The 15,619-nt window shown below is 47.6% G+C and overlaps 1 protein-coding gene across 1 annotated transcript; it reads right to left on the reverse strand.

Annotated features, from left to right (window-relative positions):
- Positions 1-1,506: 1,506 nt before the first annotated feature.
- On the reverse strand, positions 1,507-15,337 carry LOC110081336 (adhesion G-protein coupled receptor G1). Its single transcript, XM_078380468.1, has 12 exons — positions 13,990-15,337; positions 12,435-12,564; positions 11,175-11,322; positions 10,801-10,926; positions 9,098-9,220; positions 7,665-7,710; positions 6,314-6,417; positions 6,107-6,225; positions 5,329-5,597; positions 4,178-4,286; positions 3,133-3,401; positions 1,507-1,886 (listed from the first exon to the last, which is right to left on the reverse strand). Exons 1-12 carry the CDS (start codon positions 14,180-14,182, stop codon positions 1,771-1,773), a joined length of 1,752 nt encoding a protein of 583 aa, XP_078236594.1. The 5' UTR covers positions 14,183-15,337; the 3' UTR covers positions 1,507-1,770.
- Positions 15,338-15,619: the final 282 nt, after the last annotated feature.

Raw genomic sequence — 15,619 nt, forward strand, 5'->3', positions numbered from 1 at the left:
GAGCCAGAGACCACGCTCTGTATAGCTTTCACTATTAAAACAGCCTTTATTAGGATCTCCTTTTCTCAGCATCTGCCAGGGGGTGGGCTTTGAACCGATCCTTGGTGGACGCAGGGCCCCTACTGTATTTTCTGGCAAACTGAGAGCCATTCCTCTCACCCCGTGATCTGCAGCAGGCACCAGAAACCCAAAGGCCAACACTGAAGAAGACATCCGATGGCCATAGAACAGTGGGTCCCCAACCTTGGGCCTCCAGATGTTCTTGGACTACAACTCCCAGAAGCCTTCACCACCACCTTTGCTGGCCAGGAATTCTGGGAGTTGAAGTCCAACAACATCTGGAGGCCCAAGGCTGGGGACTTAGAATGAAGGGAGACGCCCACCCTCAACCCCTGATTGGCCACAATATAAAACCCACCCACCGCTGCTCTCCAACATTTCAAGAGGTATCTAAAGAGTTTCAGAAATACAGTGCCTGGGAAAACCGCACATTCATGTGGCTGCAATTTCAGGGTAGCTCCGCTTAAAATAGCCACTGCAAGCTTTTAGGTGGCTGCCTGCCCTCCTGTGCCTGGCCCCCAGCTTGCCCTCCCGTCGCATCCGGAGAAGGGACGCCACCAGAGATGTCCAGAACCTCTTCATTCCTAGGGCAGGAGATGCTAACAGGAGAAGGAAGCAATCTGTCTGCTCCCCCCCCCCCCATCATAACGTATCTGGGCATGGTTCCTATCATGTGAGAACAGACCATCAGTGTGGCTTCCACTGCACTAAAGACATACAAGAATTAAGCCTGAGTTATTCCCTACATATAGATAGACACAGATCAAAGAATGACTGTACCCAGTTCTAGAGACGGGTGGGAATTTTGTTGGGGTTTTTTTTTGGGTGGTGGTTAAGTAATTAATAATATTAACAACACGAGAATACCCACACTTTTCAAATTTGGCCAACAGAGAAGGGAGACGTCTCCACTTCCTGATTTGCCGATTGGGTTTGTATTGGGTTTTTTTAAGGATTATGATTCCAACATCTTTCTGCTTCACTTCACTTATAAAGGGTTTTGGAGGCCACTGCAAAGCATAACATCTCTCTCTCTCAACCTCCATCTTCCTCTTGTTTTCTGAAGTGAAACAGGTGTTGGAAACATAATCCTACTTATAATCAGGCATGAATTCAACACTCAAAAATTATTGTAAGCCAATATCCCCTCGGGTTGATTGAGATCTGCCTGCTTACCCTCCCCCACCCTTCCCCTTATCCCCTTAAATGCACATGAATGATTAATTTTTGATCAGCGTCTTCTGCTCCCAACGAAAACAGCTTCATTGTTCTCCTTGTTATGCCCAGAAGGGAAATGGGGGCCTGGAAAGATGATCGGAGTGCTGCTATAACACGTTCTAGGCGGGATGTATCCAGTGGGAGAATGGTGCTGGGCTCACCCTGCACTAGCTGCAGATTTCAAGGACCCAAAGCCCTCGATTCTGGGTTTTGACCACTCGTCAAATATTACCAAGAAAACAAGGCCTTTCTTAGCAAGACTGATTGTTCGACAAGATCCAAAGTACTTTCAAAAACTTTTTACACCATAGTCCTTTTTTTTTTCATAAAAAAAAGAAATTGCACTTAAAAAAGAAATAATATTTTGCAAAGTGAAAATGTCTACAACCCAGTTCTATCAAATAATACATATATACAGGAGAGATTTTCTGCGGGATTCCCAAAAAAGCCGGCACAGCCGAGCCGCTCGCGATCGAAGCCGCCTCCGCTGGATCATATGCTGGTACTGTTGGACTGCAGCTTGATACTGTTGGAAGTTGAACACTGCATGGAGGAGGATCTGCGGGACTGGAGAACTTTTGCCAGGTACCAAAGGAAGATAAGGAAGCCTGCGGAGAAGGGAGAAAGAGGCATACGATGAGCAGGATCGGGGGGGGGGAGAACTGAGCAATTCAGATGGGGGGAGGAACAGCTGCAGCATTATAAGACTCCACTTTCTCCACTTTGCCAAAGGCTCACATCTGGAAAAGGCCATCATTCAATGGTAGAGCATCTCCTTCACATCCCAAAAGTCACTCTACAGCTTTTAAACCCAGACCTAATGCTCGTAGAAGAGGAACGCCCGTGTCCGGATTGTACCTCCCCAATCATGTGACCCTCCCACGTACAGCTTGAACACTCCTCCGTAACTTTCTCCATTGTTGTGGAGCATGAGCTGAATGGGAGCCGACAGTGCACGGCAGCTGTGAAAAAAGGCCAACACTCTTTTAGGCTACATCAACAGAAGTATGGTCTCCAAATTCCATGAAGTACTACGAGTTCACCTCTATTTAGCCCGGGTCAGGCTTCATCTTGAGGCCTGTGTCCAATTCTGGACATCGCCCTTTAAGAAGGGTGGCAACAAACTAGTTCAGAGGAAGGCAACAAGGATGCTCAAGGAACAGGAAACCAAGCCCAATGAGCCTTATGTAGATTATTCTGGTTCATTTGTTTAAAAAATTCATTTAAAAATTAAATGATGTATCCATTGGAGATTTCCGGTTTTTTGATCCACAAACCCCACAACTTCTTATTCTACGTCTACCTGATAGACAGACCATTTACACACATCTAAATGTGGCTCGCCTAGCAGGAACGCCTAAACCTGAAGGTGGAACTAGGCCTTGCTCCACCGAGCTTTCTGTTCAGAGAGAAAGCTCCCAGCAAGCACCAGGGTGGGAACAGGAAGCTTGGGTGCAGCTAGGCCTAGCAGTTGAGGGCTTTCTCCCAGGCGAGCCATATTCAGGTTTCTCTAAGTTGTTTATCCGCAGGTAGAATGGAAAACAGTGCAGGGTGTAGTCCAAAAACTCCCATCCCTGGTGTCAACTTATAGTTTCTCCTCTCTCTGAAGACAATGGCCTGGCTTGAGAAGTCTCTCCACCACTTTAATCAAGGCACAAAGATCTCTTTGGAGACGCAGAGCAGAAAAATCAGGAGCAAAGCAGGCCATTTTTATGTCAGCGTGACAGGAGTTCAGTTTGAGATATCCCGCTTAGCTACGTATCTCTAGCTAGCTTCCGAAATTACAGGAGAAAAGGGACGGTGACCCAGGAGTGAACCCATCAGGAGGATGAGAGACAGCCGCGTCTCCCTGACCTTGAAAAGAATTGAGGATGGTGAAGAGGTAGACGGCCACCAGCTTGAAGGTTCCAGCGGCGAAGGAGAAGAAGGCCAGCCCCCAAGGGATGCCCAAGACACAGCTTAAGCCCAGGAGCATCACCGCGTATTCCCAATGGTGCTCCCGGTGCTTCAGCCTGAGTATCTCTCGCACCATGACCGCCAGCATGAGGCTGTTGAAGAAGAGCACCAGGCTTAAAAAGCCCAGGTTCAGGAAGTTGTTGATCTCCGTTCTTGTGATCCAGCAGCTGGAAAAGAAGGAAAGCAGAAGTATGAGGTCTTCATTCATTCATCAGGAGGGAGGGGAGGCTCCCTGCACTTCCAAAGGCTGTTCTGCATGCTTTTAATTTTTATTTCGTGCCCTTGATAAACTCTGCCCCAGATGAACTGTGCCAGGTTCATGGGCTCTACAGGGTTCTTGGAATCTGCTGCATTGAAACTCTGGCTTTAACCAGCATATATACACAGAGGTGAGAAATAATTTGCCCTTGCAAGAACTGCGCCCAGTGCCGGCCGCACAGCAAATCCAGAAAGAAGAAACTGGGTTCATTTCCTTCATTATATATATATATATTTGGGGAGGATGAGAAGTGGAAGTGAAGCAGATTTGCTCTCCAGGATGCCAAAAGTGGATTTTTTAGATTTTTGTTTTCATTTTATTACAGAACAGAAACAGGCAGAAGACAGAATCAAGGCTGGGTAAGGTTGGTGGGCTCAGGGGCTCATGACTCTCTGACTGAATCCATCTGAAAAGTGAATTCCCATTCCTGGTGGTTTTCAGAAGATGTGATGGGTCTTGTTCCTCCAGGAAGAGGGGCCAAGCGAAGGCGGCAAGGTGTAAAAGCAGCCTTGTGGCTGCAGGGCTGCCCCTCCATCACCCCCAATAGGGAGGGAGGGGTGGGTCACGGTGGGTTGGGTCAATGGTCAGTGCTAAACCACAAAGGCAGCCGACCTCCTGGATCAGCCGGGCGAGGGGAGCTGCTGCCGTGCCCACGGCTCCAACCCAAACCCCTTGAGAACGTACATGGTTGCGTCGGTCATTCCTCCAGAAGAGTCGTAGACTTTCAAGGAGAAGGGTCCGTAGTGTGATCCGTCAATCACGAAGATCAGAGACACAATGAAGAGGGGAAGGCCTGCGGGCCGAGAACAAGCCCAGTGAATCCTTCTGCTCTCTCTGTGGTGCTCGTCACCCTGCCTTCACATACATGCATTCGATTTCTAAGTACCGTAGGACCCCCATATCCACAGGATCCGTATCCACTGATTCACTCATCCACAGTCTGAAAATATTAAAAATACTAAAAGAAAAATCCCAGAAACATATATTTCTAAAGATGAAGTTACCAAAACTGGCCACTACAGGGAGCCAGAGACCATGCTATGTAGAGCATTCACTAGTAAAATAGAATTCACTATAATCCATGTTGTTTAGCATCCATGGGGAGGCTCAGAACCAATCCCCCACAGACAGGGGGTCCTACTGTGCTGATGATTCTAACCCCAGATTGCCTCCTCCCTCCGTGCTGCCGATCACTTGCTTTTGCTGTGTGATCAATCATCCTGATGCAAATGTGGTTTCGAGTCAGAAGCAGAATTTAGAGAGGATACACCTTGTTGGCTCCTGTTACAAGGGGGTGGTGAATCCATTCCAGGTTTTAGTCAAAGCTGTGAAAGAACTCTCCATGGTGCTGAATATATTTGGAGAACTGAGTCCCACATTTTTGAAAGCTTCTATAAAGTTTGGACTGGAAATTGGATTCATTGCCCGCATGAAACTGGAGTCACCAGTTTCCGTCTCTACAAGAAAAAAGTATTGGGTTCTCCTTACGAAGCTGGCATGTTGTCTAAGTTGACCCACAGTTGTTGTTTTTTTCAGAAGAAAAAACTGAATGGAAGCTTTGTAGCAAAGCTGTTATACAAGGAGCCACTGGTCTATAGGAGCTGCTTCTTCTCTGTATGGCAGTGGTCCCCAACCTTGGGCCTCCAGATGTTCTTGGACTATAACTCCCAGAAGCCTTCACCACCACTTCTGCTGGCCAGGATTTCTGGGAGTTGAAGTCCAAGAACATCTGGAGGCCCAAGGTTGGGGGACCACTGCTGTATGGGACCCTTTTGCTTTTGCGCCGCAGTTTCCTAAGGGGCAGGGTCTGCAAGCCTGCCTGTTCTGGTACTCACCCCAGCCAATCAGGCAAAGCCTGAGAAGGAAGTGCTTGATGTAGGGGCTGAAGACCTCGACCACCAGCTGATAGAGGCTGTAGCCCTCAATGCCCATCCAGGTCAAGCAGGCCAGGACGCCGAAATGGAGGAACATGGCGCCCGCTTTGCAGGCGGTGTCCCCACCGGTGGGGGCCAAGGGGACAGCGATGAGGAAGCTCATGTCCAAGAGGAAAATGGCCCAGAGAAGATTCATGTGGACGTAGACAATGTGGTCTCTCTGCTTCTTCCTAAGGAGGAGAAAAAGGGGGTGTGTGATATATCTTTCTTATCACCAGGGTCTGAGAAAGTTACATATTTTTTTTGGCAAAGAAATATCCACACTGCAGCTAAATTGTATAATAATAATAATCTTAGAACTGCAAAGCTGGAAGGGATGTAATGGATTGTTGAGTCCAGCCCTGCCAAGGAGGCCCAGTGGGGAATTGAACTCTCAAACTCTGGTTCTGCAGCCAGGTGCCTAAACCATTGAGCTTTACTTCCCAATGCTCCTGGCTACAGCTCTCCAATGTGCTAGGCCAACATTCAAGGATGACAGCCGTTGTCATTCAAAACATCTGGAAGGCACCAGCTTGCCAAACCCTGGCGGGACACATGCCTTCTCTCCTAGAGCTGTCCGCCATTCCTTGTGGCCAGTTTTGCCCACCTTCCCCAGATTGGCGGGTGATCCCCTACGGAGATCCTTCAGTGGGGCCCACAGGGCTCCGGCTTAGAGCCGAGACATCAACTCTAAACCTACCTTGAGCAAAGGAAGAAGAAGATGGTGATGAACGAAGCCGATGCTGAAATGATGCAGCCAATGTAGGTCAGGAGGGTGAGGTATTCCTGGTGGATTTGGTCCACTTCGGGGGAGGACACCTGAGGAAGGAAGGACAGGGATTAACGGACTGGAAGGGAAGTGAGCTGATCCATCCAGCGACTCTACCAGGAGCTGAGGGGGTCTCACCATCAGGACGGCGAAGAAGGTGAGGTGGTCACACAGGCAGATGGTCTGGGTCTCTCCCGGAATCGCTTCACAACCTGATGTATTCCAGTGGCCGTGTTGGCTGGCTAGAGATAAAAGAAGAATCTCTCTTTCAAACGGGGATCGCCAAGTGCCAGATCTCAACAAGGCCACCTAGTCAACAGTGCCACCAATACTGGCAGTGCTGGGGGGGGGGCATTTTAAAGACCAGAGAAAGGCTACTGGAAGCAGCACCCCATGGGTCTCTCCCTCAGAGCTCTGACAGGACAAGAGCTATGGAGATCACATCTACTGCACAGTTTTGAATTTCTAGTCAAAATTCTCCTTTCAATGCACAGGAGAGGTACAGAGATTCACAGAGGAGAAGAGTTTGAAGTTCTTCAGATAGTCCACCCCTTTCTCATTAACTCACCCTGAGACGTTAGTAGTAAAAAGAAAGAAAACATTTCATTGCTTACAGTTGGAAACAGATAACAACATATTAACAACCAACAGCATAACTGAATTCAACAGACAAAGGACAGAGAGAGAGAAAGAGAGATTGGGCTCTCTTTGAATTCTTAGGTGGGAAGGAACAATTCGTTAATATCGGAGAGATTGGCAATCACTGCAGCACAGAAAGGTGCCAAACAAACTACAGACAGCATGCGAGGTTGCAAAAGTTTCAACAGGGTCAAGAATACAGCAACTCCTCATGCTGTTGTGATCCTTCTCTAAAGTAACACCTTTCTCTATCTTACGGGTATGGCAAGAAGTAAAGGCTTCTCATAGATATTCCTGCTTTTTCTTCCCTTCCCGGTGTGCTTTCAGTATTTTCTGGGAGCCTGCAAACATGGACTAGGGAACCAGTTCAGAGGACTTGATACCTAGAAAACCCTGGGAAGGGTTTTGGAAGTGACTTGACAGCATAAACATATTGTCTATGTAAAGTATAACTTGAATTGAACTGGTTGGAAAGGTCAGTGAGATCTCTACCTGGCTATGGACTTAAAGGCTGGGCGTTCGATCCCCCCACTGGGCCTCCAGGGAGAAGAGCCAGCCCGGGTAGCCTTGGGCCAGCTGCACATGGGTCCCAAGGCTCCCCCAGAGGAAGGGAAGGGGAAAATACTTTTGAGGACTTGCTCTCTGGAAAGCCCTGGAAAGGGTCGCCCTGAGTCCGAATCAACGTGACAGCATGCAATTGTAATTCTAATTAGATTAGAAAATGAGATTTCAATCCAGTTTTGGACCCTACCCATGAGCGAAGAATGCAGGCAACAGGAGAAGACACCCCAAAGATTGCTTCGCAAACCTGCTTTTTTTCCCCTCAACCCTTTTGCAAGCACTTCCTTACCTGTGGAGTCCTTATCCCAAAAGACACATTGAGGAGCGAGCTGCCTCTGAAAGAACAAAAATCCAGGGAGTGCACTTAATGTATGCAATTTAAGCAAGAAAAGAATGAAAGAAATGAGACAAAAAAGTGAAAAGCTTCCATCATTACTGCAGTCACTCCTGCTCCTGCATATTCTTCCAGACAGTGGAAGAGAGCAGAATTATAAAGAATGGACCCTATACAGTGGTGCCTCGCTTGACAACATTAATTCATTCCAGCGAAATCGCTGTAGAACGAAAACATCGTCAAACAAAATAAAAAAGCCCATTGAAATGCATTGGAAACGGTTCAGTGCGTTCCAATGGGCTGAATACCTGCTCGTCCAGCAAAGATCCTCCATACGGCGGCCATTTTCTGGTGCCTGTTAAGCGAAAAATCAGTCCTAAAAACAGCAGGGAGCCATTTTCTTCAGCCAGCGGCCGTTTTGAAACCTGACGATCAACTGTTTGCTGATCGTCGTAAAGCTAAAATTGGTTCCCGAAGCAGGGAACCGATCATTGTGAAACGAAAAAGCCCCATTTAAATCATTGTTTTGCGATCGCAAAAGTGATCACAAAAACTTCAACGTTAAGCGGATTGGTCGTACTGTACAGTGGGGTAATCGTCCAGCGGGGCCAACTGTATTCCAGAGGCAATCCGCTCAAATGCCTTGTGTATGAGCACCCCATGAGTTGGGATCCAGCCAACCTCTCCTGACCCCATGGCACTGCCCCATGGTCACCATCACCACCTGCAGACATGGGGTGCAGGAAAAGTCATCCCGGTGGGTCCAGATTCCCTTTCATCTCCTGAAGAGCAGGCCCTTGCCAAAATCAGAGGTGGGGATAGGAGCACGAAGATGCAGGGATCCTGGAGCACGAAGATGCAGGGAATGGGACCAAGGAGGAGGGGAGAGTGAGTGGAAGCCGAACAGATCCCTCTTAAAAAAAAAAGAGCAATCCACCCTATATTCATGGTAGAATTGCTGGAGAGCTTAGTGGCTGAAGGCATCTGGCTGTGGAGCCAGGGGTTGGCAGTTCGATTCCCCCACTGGGCCTTCTTGAGTGGAGCTGGACTCCACGACCCAGAGGGTCCCCTTTTCCAGCTCTGCCCTTCTAAAATTAAGATTATTACTGAAAACAGTGTCTTTCATCGGCCAAGCAGGGCCTCGTTAATAAAAGCAACTATCCCAGCTTGTTTACTGGGGAAATGCCACCTCATGGTGATTTTTCTCTGTCCTAAACAGGGACTGGAAAAAAGATACCCAGAAATCGGTGTTTAGGTCTACAAACTTTGCTGCCAAGGGTGATTTGTTTTTATTTTGAAAGCAAACGAACAAACAGCTCATCTTGAAAGAATGGTGCCAAGAGCAGGGATCGCCATGGATGCCGGGAGCATGGAAGGTTTCAACCTACCGGAAGAGCGCTGTGCCAGAATGTGATTCTCACACGCTGCTCCTGGGGCAGGTGATGGACGAGGGTATTTCCCACGGAGACGCCGATCACTTTTCCCCCAAGGATCTGGCTAGAATTTTGGACCTGAAGAAAATAAGAAGATGAATCATCGACAAGTCGAAATGTATACAGGGTTTGTGGGTTCCTGTTTTATAATCTCTGTGCAACACATTTTAAGTGCTGACTGCATTTATCATGCCCTCTTCATCCATAAACATGTCAGAGCGCAGAAACATTAAAATTTTGGACTACAGCTCCCAGTATCCCCAGCCAACCAGAGGATTCTGGGACTTGTACTCCAAAAGAGAAGCCCCATCTCCAGCCTCTGATTCCATGCTGTCGGGAGGTCAATGGGCACCCTGTTTGCTTTCTACCTCCCTGGTCATCAGTGGCGGGAAGCCATTGAGAGAGTGGTCTCAGAGAAGATGATGCTTTTGGTCAGTTTTATTGGCGTACCTGGCTCTTGAGCCCATCCGACCGGGCTTGCTTGTTTGTTACAACCTGAGGGAGCCACTAGACAAGCAGATGGCCCTGGTCAAACCAGCGCGAAGCTCCTCTGAGGTGTAGCACGCCATTTGGGGCAAATCTTTTCTCCCTATGCATCAATTTGGCATGCGTCTCTTTATTTAACTCCGTCTTGGAGAACCTCAGTCTAAAGACTGGGAGCAAACTCTGTCCCATCAGGGCTGTCTCTCGATGAGCCTCCAAGACCCACAAGCAGGTGGGGCAAGCTGTCAGGTCACAACCTCTGGATGTGAAACACACCCTGCAATTTCAGCACTTTTCTTTGAACAGATGCAGAACCAAGGACGACATGTTAAAGCCTGATCTTGCACAGATGCAAACTTGAAGCTCTTGGAAAGTTGGAATTCAGTTGATACCCTAAAGCAGGGAGTGAATTAAAACGTAGCAGGTGGTGTCTTGTTTGCTTTTCAGTTAAGTAATGCCTTTTTGGTGGGGTACCTCGGGTGCATTTTGCTGTGCTTCCTCTAATTATATAAATTTGATACAATATTTTACCTGGCATATGCATTTTTGCAAGCAACTTACTCTAGTGCACAGTAGCAGAATCTTATCAATAAAAGCACATTTTGTTTTGCATTTTTTCCTGTATGCTTTTTTTGCATTGGGGTACTAGCTCAACAATTTCAGAAAAGCACACATCCCAAAAATCTGTATTTTGGGCTGGATGTCGGCTCAGGAAATGCAGATGAAACGTTCCCATTCAAATGGATCTCAAATGATTTGCTGCAGCCTCTCGGAGACCACACCATTACTTCACATTTTCCGGGGCTACCATTCACCTGAAAAGATGGTCAGTTTGCCATATAAAGCAACTGGATGCAGTAGAGCTGGCAGACAATGAATCCACTCCACGTTTTAGTCCAAACTTTACAGGACTTCCCCAAGGCTCTGAGCACATCTCCAAAATGCATTCAGGACCTTGGACAGCTCCTGACCCTCTGATTACAAGACCACAAAACTATGCTGGCAGTTTTATTTATCTAAGCATTGCTTTGTGCTCGTGCTGTAAAAACCTGGGCTGGTTTCGTCCGCTCTGAAGGTGGACCAGGTCTTTTAGTCTCTTCAAAACAAAAGATAAAGAAGTTTTTTTTTTCAGACACGCCTGTGGCGATCCTCAGAGCCTTTGTCCCAATCATTACCTGGAAGAGGATCCGGCTGGTGGCAGCCAAATGCACCACTTTCATCTTGCCCCCCTTGTGCCTGCGCTTGGGATTTTCAAAGATGAATTTTGGTAGAATCACTTCGTAGCCACTGACCTCTTTAGCCTGGTGTGAAAAAGAAATGCAGGGCATTAGGAGGCTGGACTGGAGCAGAAGGAAACCTCTCAGATTAGAGGGAAGGAAGCCGGGGACAGTAAGGATGGGGGAATATATGCCAGTCGGCTGTCCTCACACCAATATCAGACCGGTTCGTGGTTCGGTTCTCCAGCTGGCTCATGTAGGTTCATGGTTTGTGGCTAACCACAAATCACTGATTTTTTTCAAGTTCGTGCCCATCTGTATCCCTTACTCACCTCCAGCTGAGACTTGATGGAAAACGGTTCAGAACTCCGGGGCGGGATGGTCCAGACGCTGGCCTGCAACAGCTCCCCCTCCTGCAACGTCTTGTTTGGTTCCTGGAAAGCCATTTGTCCCAACTTGGACTCCAAACGCAGGAGAGGCCTTTCGGAAAGAGGGAGGGGAAACAGGGCGTGGCTGAGATGCTGATGCCCATGTTGCTGCTTCTACAGTCAACCAGGGGAAGATGGTCACTCATCCTTTCCTAGACCATTACAACCCACTTAGCATTAGGCTAAGAGTCTTGAATCAAGTGGCTTCCAAAGCATCTCTCTGAAGAGTGATGTCAAATGATCACAGAATCTGTTCCAAAGATAGTCTGTTTGGTTAACAACTTAAGATGATTTTATAAAACTTAAAACTAGGATTTATGTCCTGAAGGTGCAGCTCCTTCATCTACTAGGCAGATCTACACAGTTTGGCTTCTATAGATTTTTTCCCCACACAAAATAAACCCTAGTTATTGTTGCTGTTGTTACATGCCGTCAAGTCACCTCTGACTTATGGCAACCCCATGAAGGAGCCATCTCCAAAATATCCTGTCCTCCACTGCCCTGCTCAGCTACCTGCAAACTCAAGCCTGTGGCTTCTTTGTGGGAGTCAGTCCATCTCGTTTTTGGCCTTCCTCTTTTCCTGCTGCCTTTCACTTTTCCTAGCATTATTGTCTTTTCCAGCAAGTTTTTTCACCTACGACGCCATCTCAACCTGTCTCCAGATTTGATTTTTCTCCTTTTCTGGTTTCCATCTGCCGATGATCTGTCTGGCTTGACGGATGTAACAGTAGGATGTTATATTTTCAGATATATAGGAGCAAGCCATTGTTTGCTTGTTTTGGCTTTTTAAACTAGTTTACTAATTTCCAGGATGATTTTTAACAGCTTAATTTCTTTAAAGAGGCAATTTGGGGAAATTTATCAGCCTTGATTTCTGTGAAACAACAGCTTCCTTTGGACTGAAACACTTTGGGTTTAAAGGAGTGTCTCTGAGTTTCTGGATTCTCGCAAGACCTGTTTCGTTTTCAAAATCTTGGTCAACTTACTTGCTTTCCAGCTCCATTAATTTGACCTCTGCCGCAGTGGGTTGCTTTTGTTTCTAATCATATATTTTGGGACCCAGCCCCCTGCCCTGTGCATCACCCACACCATCCACTTCATTGCCAAGAAACCGTTCATAAAGAGTCATCTTCACCTATCATGGAACGGCTCAGAAATACTCACCCAAAAGGATTTCCACGTTTTAAAGTCCTGCCTTTTGGGGCATCCTTTATGCCCCTTTCTAACTTCTTCAGCATTTCTGCTGCGTGCCTGAATTCCTCTTCCATATAATTGGGGTTAACTTTCCCAGAATCTGTAGGGCCAAACGAGGGAAACAAAAAGAGGGGAAATGTACCATTTGATCAACCATAGGTTAGGATTATAATTCTGACTATCAGAATTTTGTCATTCCACGCTCACCGGCTGCGCAAGAACTGAGATTAAAGAAAGAAGCCAGTTTTGCAAGAATCTTAGCCATCAATGAAACAGACACGGTTTTCCATGGCCCTGGCCATACACTCAGAAGCATAGCCTGGGTCTCATAGTGAACTTTCAGAAGAGAGCAACAGGGCACCTCCAGAAGAAGGCAATGAGGAACCACTTCTGAGTACTTTCTGCATAGAACATTATTCTTAGAAATCCAGTGCGGTGTTGGGTGGATGGATTAGGACTCTGGAAACCAGGGTTTGAATCTCCGCTCAGCCATGGAAACCCCCTGAGGGAGTGGAACGGGTAAAGCCACTCCTAAAACATCTCGCTCACCTTGAAACCCCTCTTCGAACCCACTGTAAGCTTGTTCCAACCTGGTGGCCCAGAACAGCAAGAAAGCCCTGGAATGGACGTCAAGGCACATAACTATTATTAAGATGACCAATCCCCGCTCCGCCGCGGAAACTCACTGCAGTGTGGTAATGCCCAACGAGCCCTTAAATGTACCACATCCTTTGAAACATTATTAAGAATAATTGTGTGCTGTCAGGTCAATCCTGACTTATGGCAACCCTTTTCCAAGTTTTTCCAATAGTCAGAAGAGGTGTCCCATTCCTTTTTCCTGAGGGAGCGCCTTGGGACGGTGCGGCTTTTTGCCCAAGGCCACCCAGGCTGGCTCTTCTCCCAGGAGACCCAGTGGGGGAATCGAACATCCCAGCCTCTGGCTCTGCAGCTGATACCGAACTCGCTGAGCTATCCAGCCATCTAATAACTCTGTCCCATCAAGTCAATTATGACTTATGACAGCCCTTTTTTAAAGGTAAAGAATTCACAGAAGTGGTTTATCCTTGCCTTCTTTAGTGGGGTGGAGATGCTCTGAGACTGTGCAGCTTGCCCCAGGCTACATAGGCTGGCTTTTCTCCCAGGTGGCCCAGTGGGGGAATCGAACTCCCAACCTCTGGCTTTCCAGCCAGAGACCAAAACCACTGAGCTCTCCAGACAGCTTTGAGTTCTCAGAAACAACCTGACTGCACTCAAGGCTTCAGGGCCCGGCCAGGAGAACAGAGCCCACGATGCCTGAGGCGTTCGAGAAGCCGGTTTAAAATGCTGGTTTTCCTTCCACCCCCCAGCTCCGAACTTGACTTCCTCACTGGAATCATTTCTGGTGCAGCCCAGCCCCCCCTTTCGTGACCCACCATGTTTTGGGGTTTAAAGGCAACGGCTTGCTTTCAGAATCGAGGCTGGATGTGTCAGCCTTTGGCTCCCCCCCCCCCCCCGCAAGGCACTTCTTGGAAAGAAGGAGACTCACCTGTGAAGAAGAACTTGTAGGTGGAGGCATTAAAAAGGGAGATGTTTTGGAAGCCCTTATCAAAGGCATAGGAGACGTTGTGAAGCAGCCGGCCGCCTGTCCTATTGTATATCCCAGTGATATTGGGAGAATAGAGGGGATAAGTCGCTTGCGTGCTGAGGCTGTAATTTTTGCTGCCTCCATAGCGGAGCATGAAGAGAGAGGCGTCCTGGAACCAGTAAATGCAGAAGCGGTAACTTCCCAAAAGTTCGGGTAGGGGCCATGTTCCCGATTCCAGAATTGTGCCGTTCGGACGTTCTGGTGGAAACGGTGCAGTGATATTCAGTCCCTCCGCGCTGTTGACAATGCTGATGGTGTCCTTTTGGACTCTGTAATGGACAAAGCCTTTCTCGATTTGAATTCTGTCCGCGCAGAATCGGAAGTCTTCTTTGTTTTCATGGCTCCCAAGGGTACCTGCATCGAGACATACCCAAAACAAAAGACAGCACCATCTCAGGAAATGGAGAAACGCCTCCTGATGGGCACGGTTTGGCAGAGAGTTAAAGCATTTACTGGATCTCTGATCCAGGAAAGCTGGAGGGGGTTCCTGGTTATATTGTTCACGTCAACCAGCAATCTCAGAGGTGCTTTTCGAAACTTGCAACGGAGAGAAAGTTCTCATGCAAAGCAGGGGATGTGCTGCTCTCCAGACCTCGTAACCAGTCCTGGACATGAGCCATATTGGCTGGGGCTGATGCCAGCTGGAGCAGAGCTTGAATAATGTCTTTATTTTATTTTTAATTTTTTGCAACTACAGCTGACCATGCTAGCTGGGCACTTCTGGCAAACAAAATTCAGAAAAGTATGTTTTCCAAGTGTTGACCTTTAAGGTGCTAGGTGACCTCCTTCCAGTGCGGCTTTCTCCCCAGGCTTGGGTCCTCCAGTGAAATCTGGAATGTTGGGGAGTTTTTACAACCTCGTATGCTGCTTTTAGTAAGCTTGTCTAGGAGAAGCCTTTCTGGACTGGGGGAGACTGTCCATCTCTCCAGCACTAACAAACCATTCTTTCTTTGCCTCTGATTTCAAAGAGAGCCCTGCCTCTCTGCTGAGCGTATCTCTTTCCCTCTCAAGAATCTGTGGAAGTTCTGTTTGCTGAAAGCCATCATACTGGCCAGTTTGCTCTTCGATTGGTTCAGTTGTAACTAATGGAACATTTTATTCTTTCTCCTACTCATGTCTCAGAGTGAATGACTGAGACTGTGAGTGCTAGCTGATGGGGGGGGAAGGGGTGGACTATTCTGGGAAACTTAAAGCTATTCTGCTCTGTGGGTCCCTGCACAGCTAGTGGAATTTAAGCAAAAATGGAGTACTCTGCAACATGGAAAACGTGCCCCATCCTCTACGGCCCAAAGGAGCTGACATCAGGAGAACATCAGGTTGTAGAAAGCAGCACGATGACTTATTATGGAAAACTCCAACAACAATCGTCCTCTAGCAGATCGATAGTGGAATATCTCCTCTCTCCATGAATGGGAATAACAAAACAAAAGATGTGCACTTACCTGAGAGCAGGAAAAGGAGAGGCAGAAGGAAGAACAGCATCTTGAGGACTCGTCTTGCAGATTGTGTTGGTGGGCAGAGAGTTTACTTC

Source organism: Pogona vitticeps, chromosome 10 (assembly GCF_051106095.1).
Source record: "Pogona vitticeps strain Pit_001003342236 chromosome 10, PviZW2.1, whole genome shotgun sequence".
Classification (NCBI taxonomy): domain Eukaryota; kingdom Metazoa; phylum Chordata; class Lepidosauria; order Squamata; family Agamidae; genus Pogona; species Pogona vitticeps.

Excerpts from the sequence above, each read along its gene's own strand:
- LOC110081336 (XM_078380468.1), bottom strand. The coding sequence starts at position 14,182 with ATGCTCCGCTATGGAGGCAGCAAAAATTACAGCCTCAGCACGCAAGCG. Across the intron at positions 6,418-7,664 it reads TTGGGATAAGGACTCCACAG|CCAGCCAACACGGCCACTGG; the intron begins GTAAGGAAGTGC and ends TTTTATCTCTAG. Across the intron at positions 4,287-5,328 it reads GCTTTGCCTGATTGGCTGGG|GCCTTCCCCTCTTCATTGTG; the intron begins GTGAGTACCAGA and ends CTCGGCCCGCAG.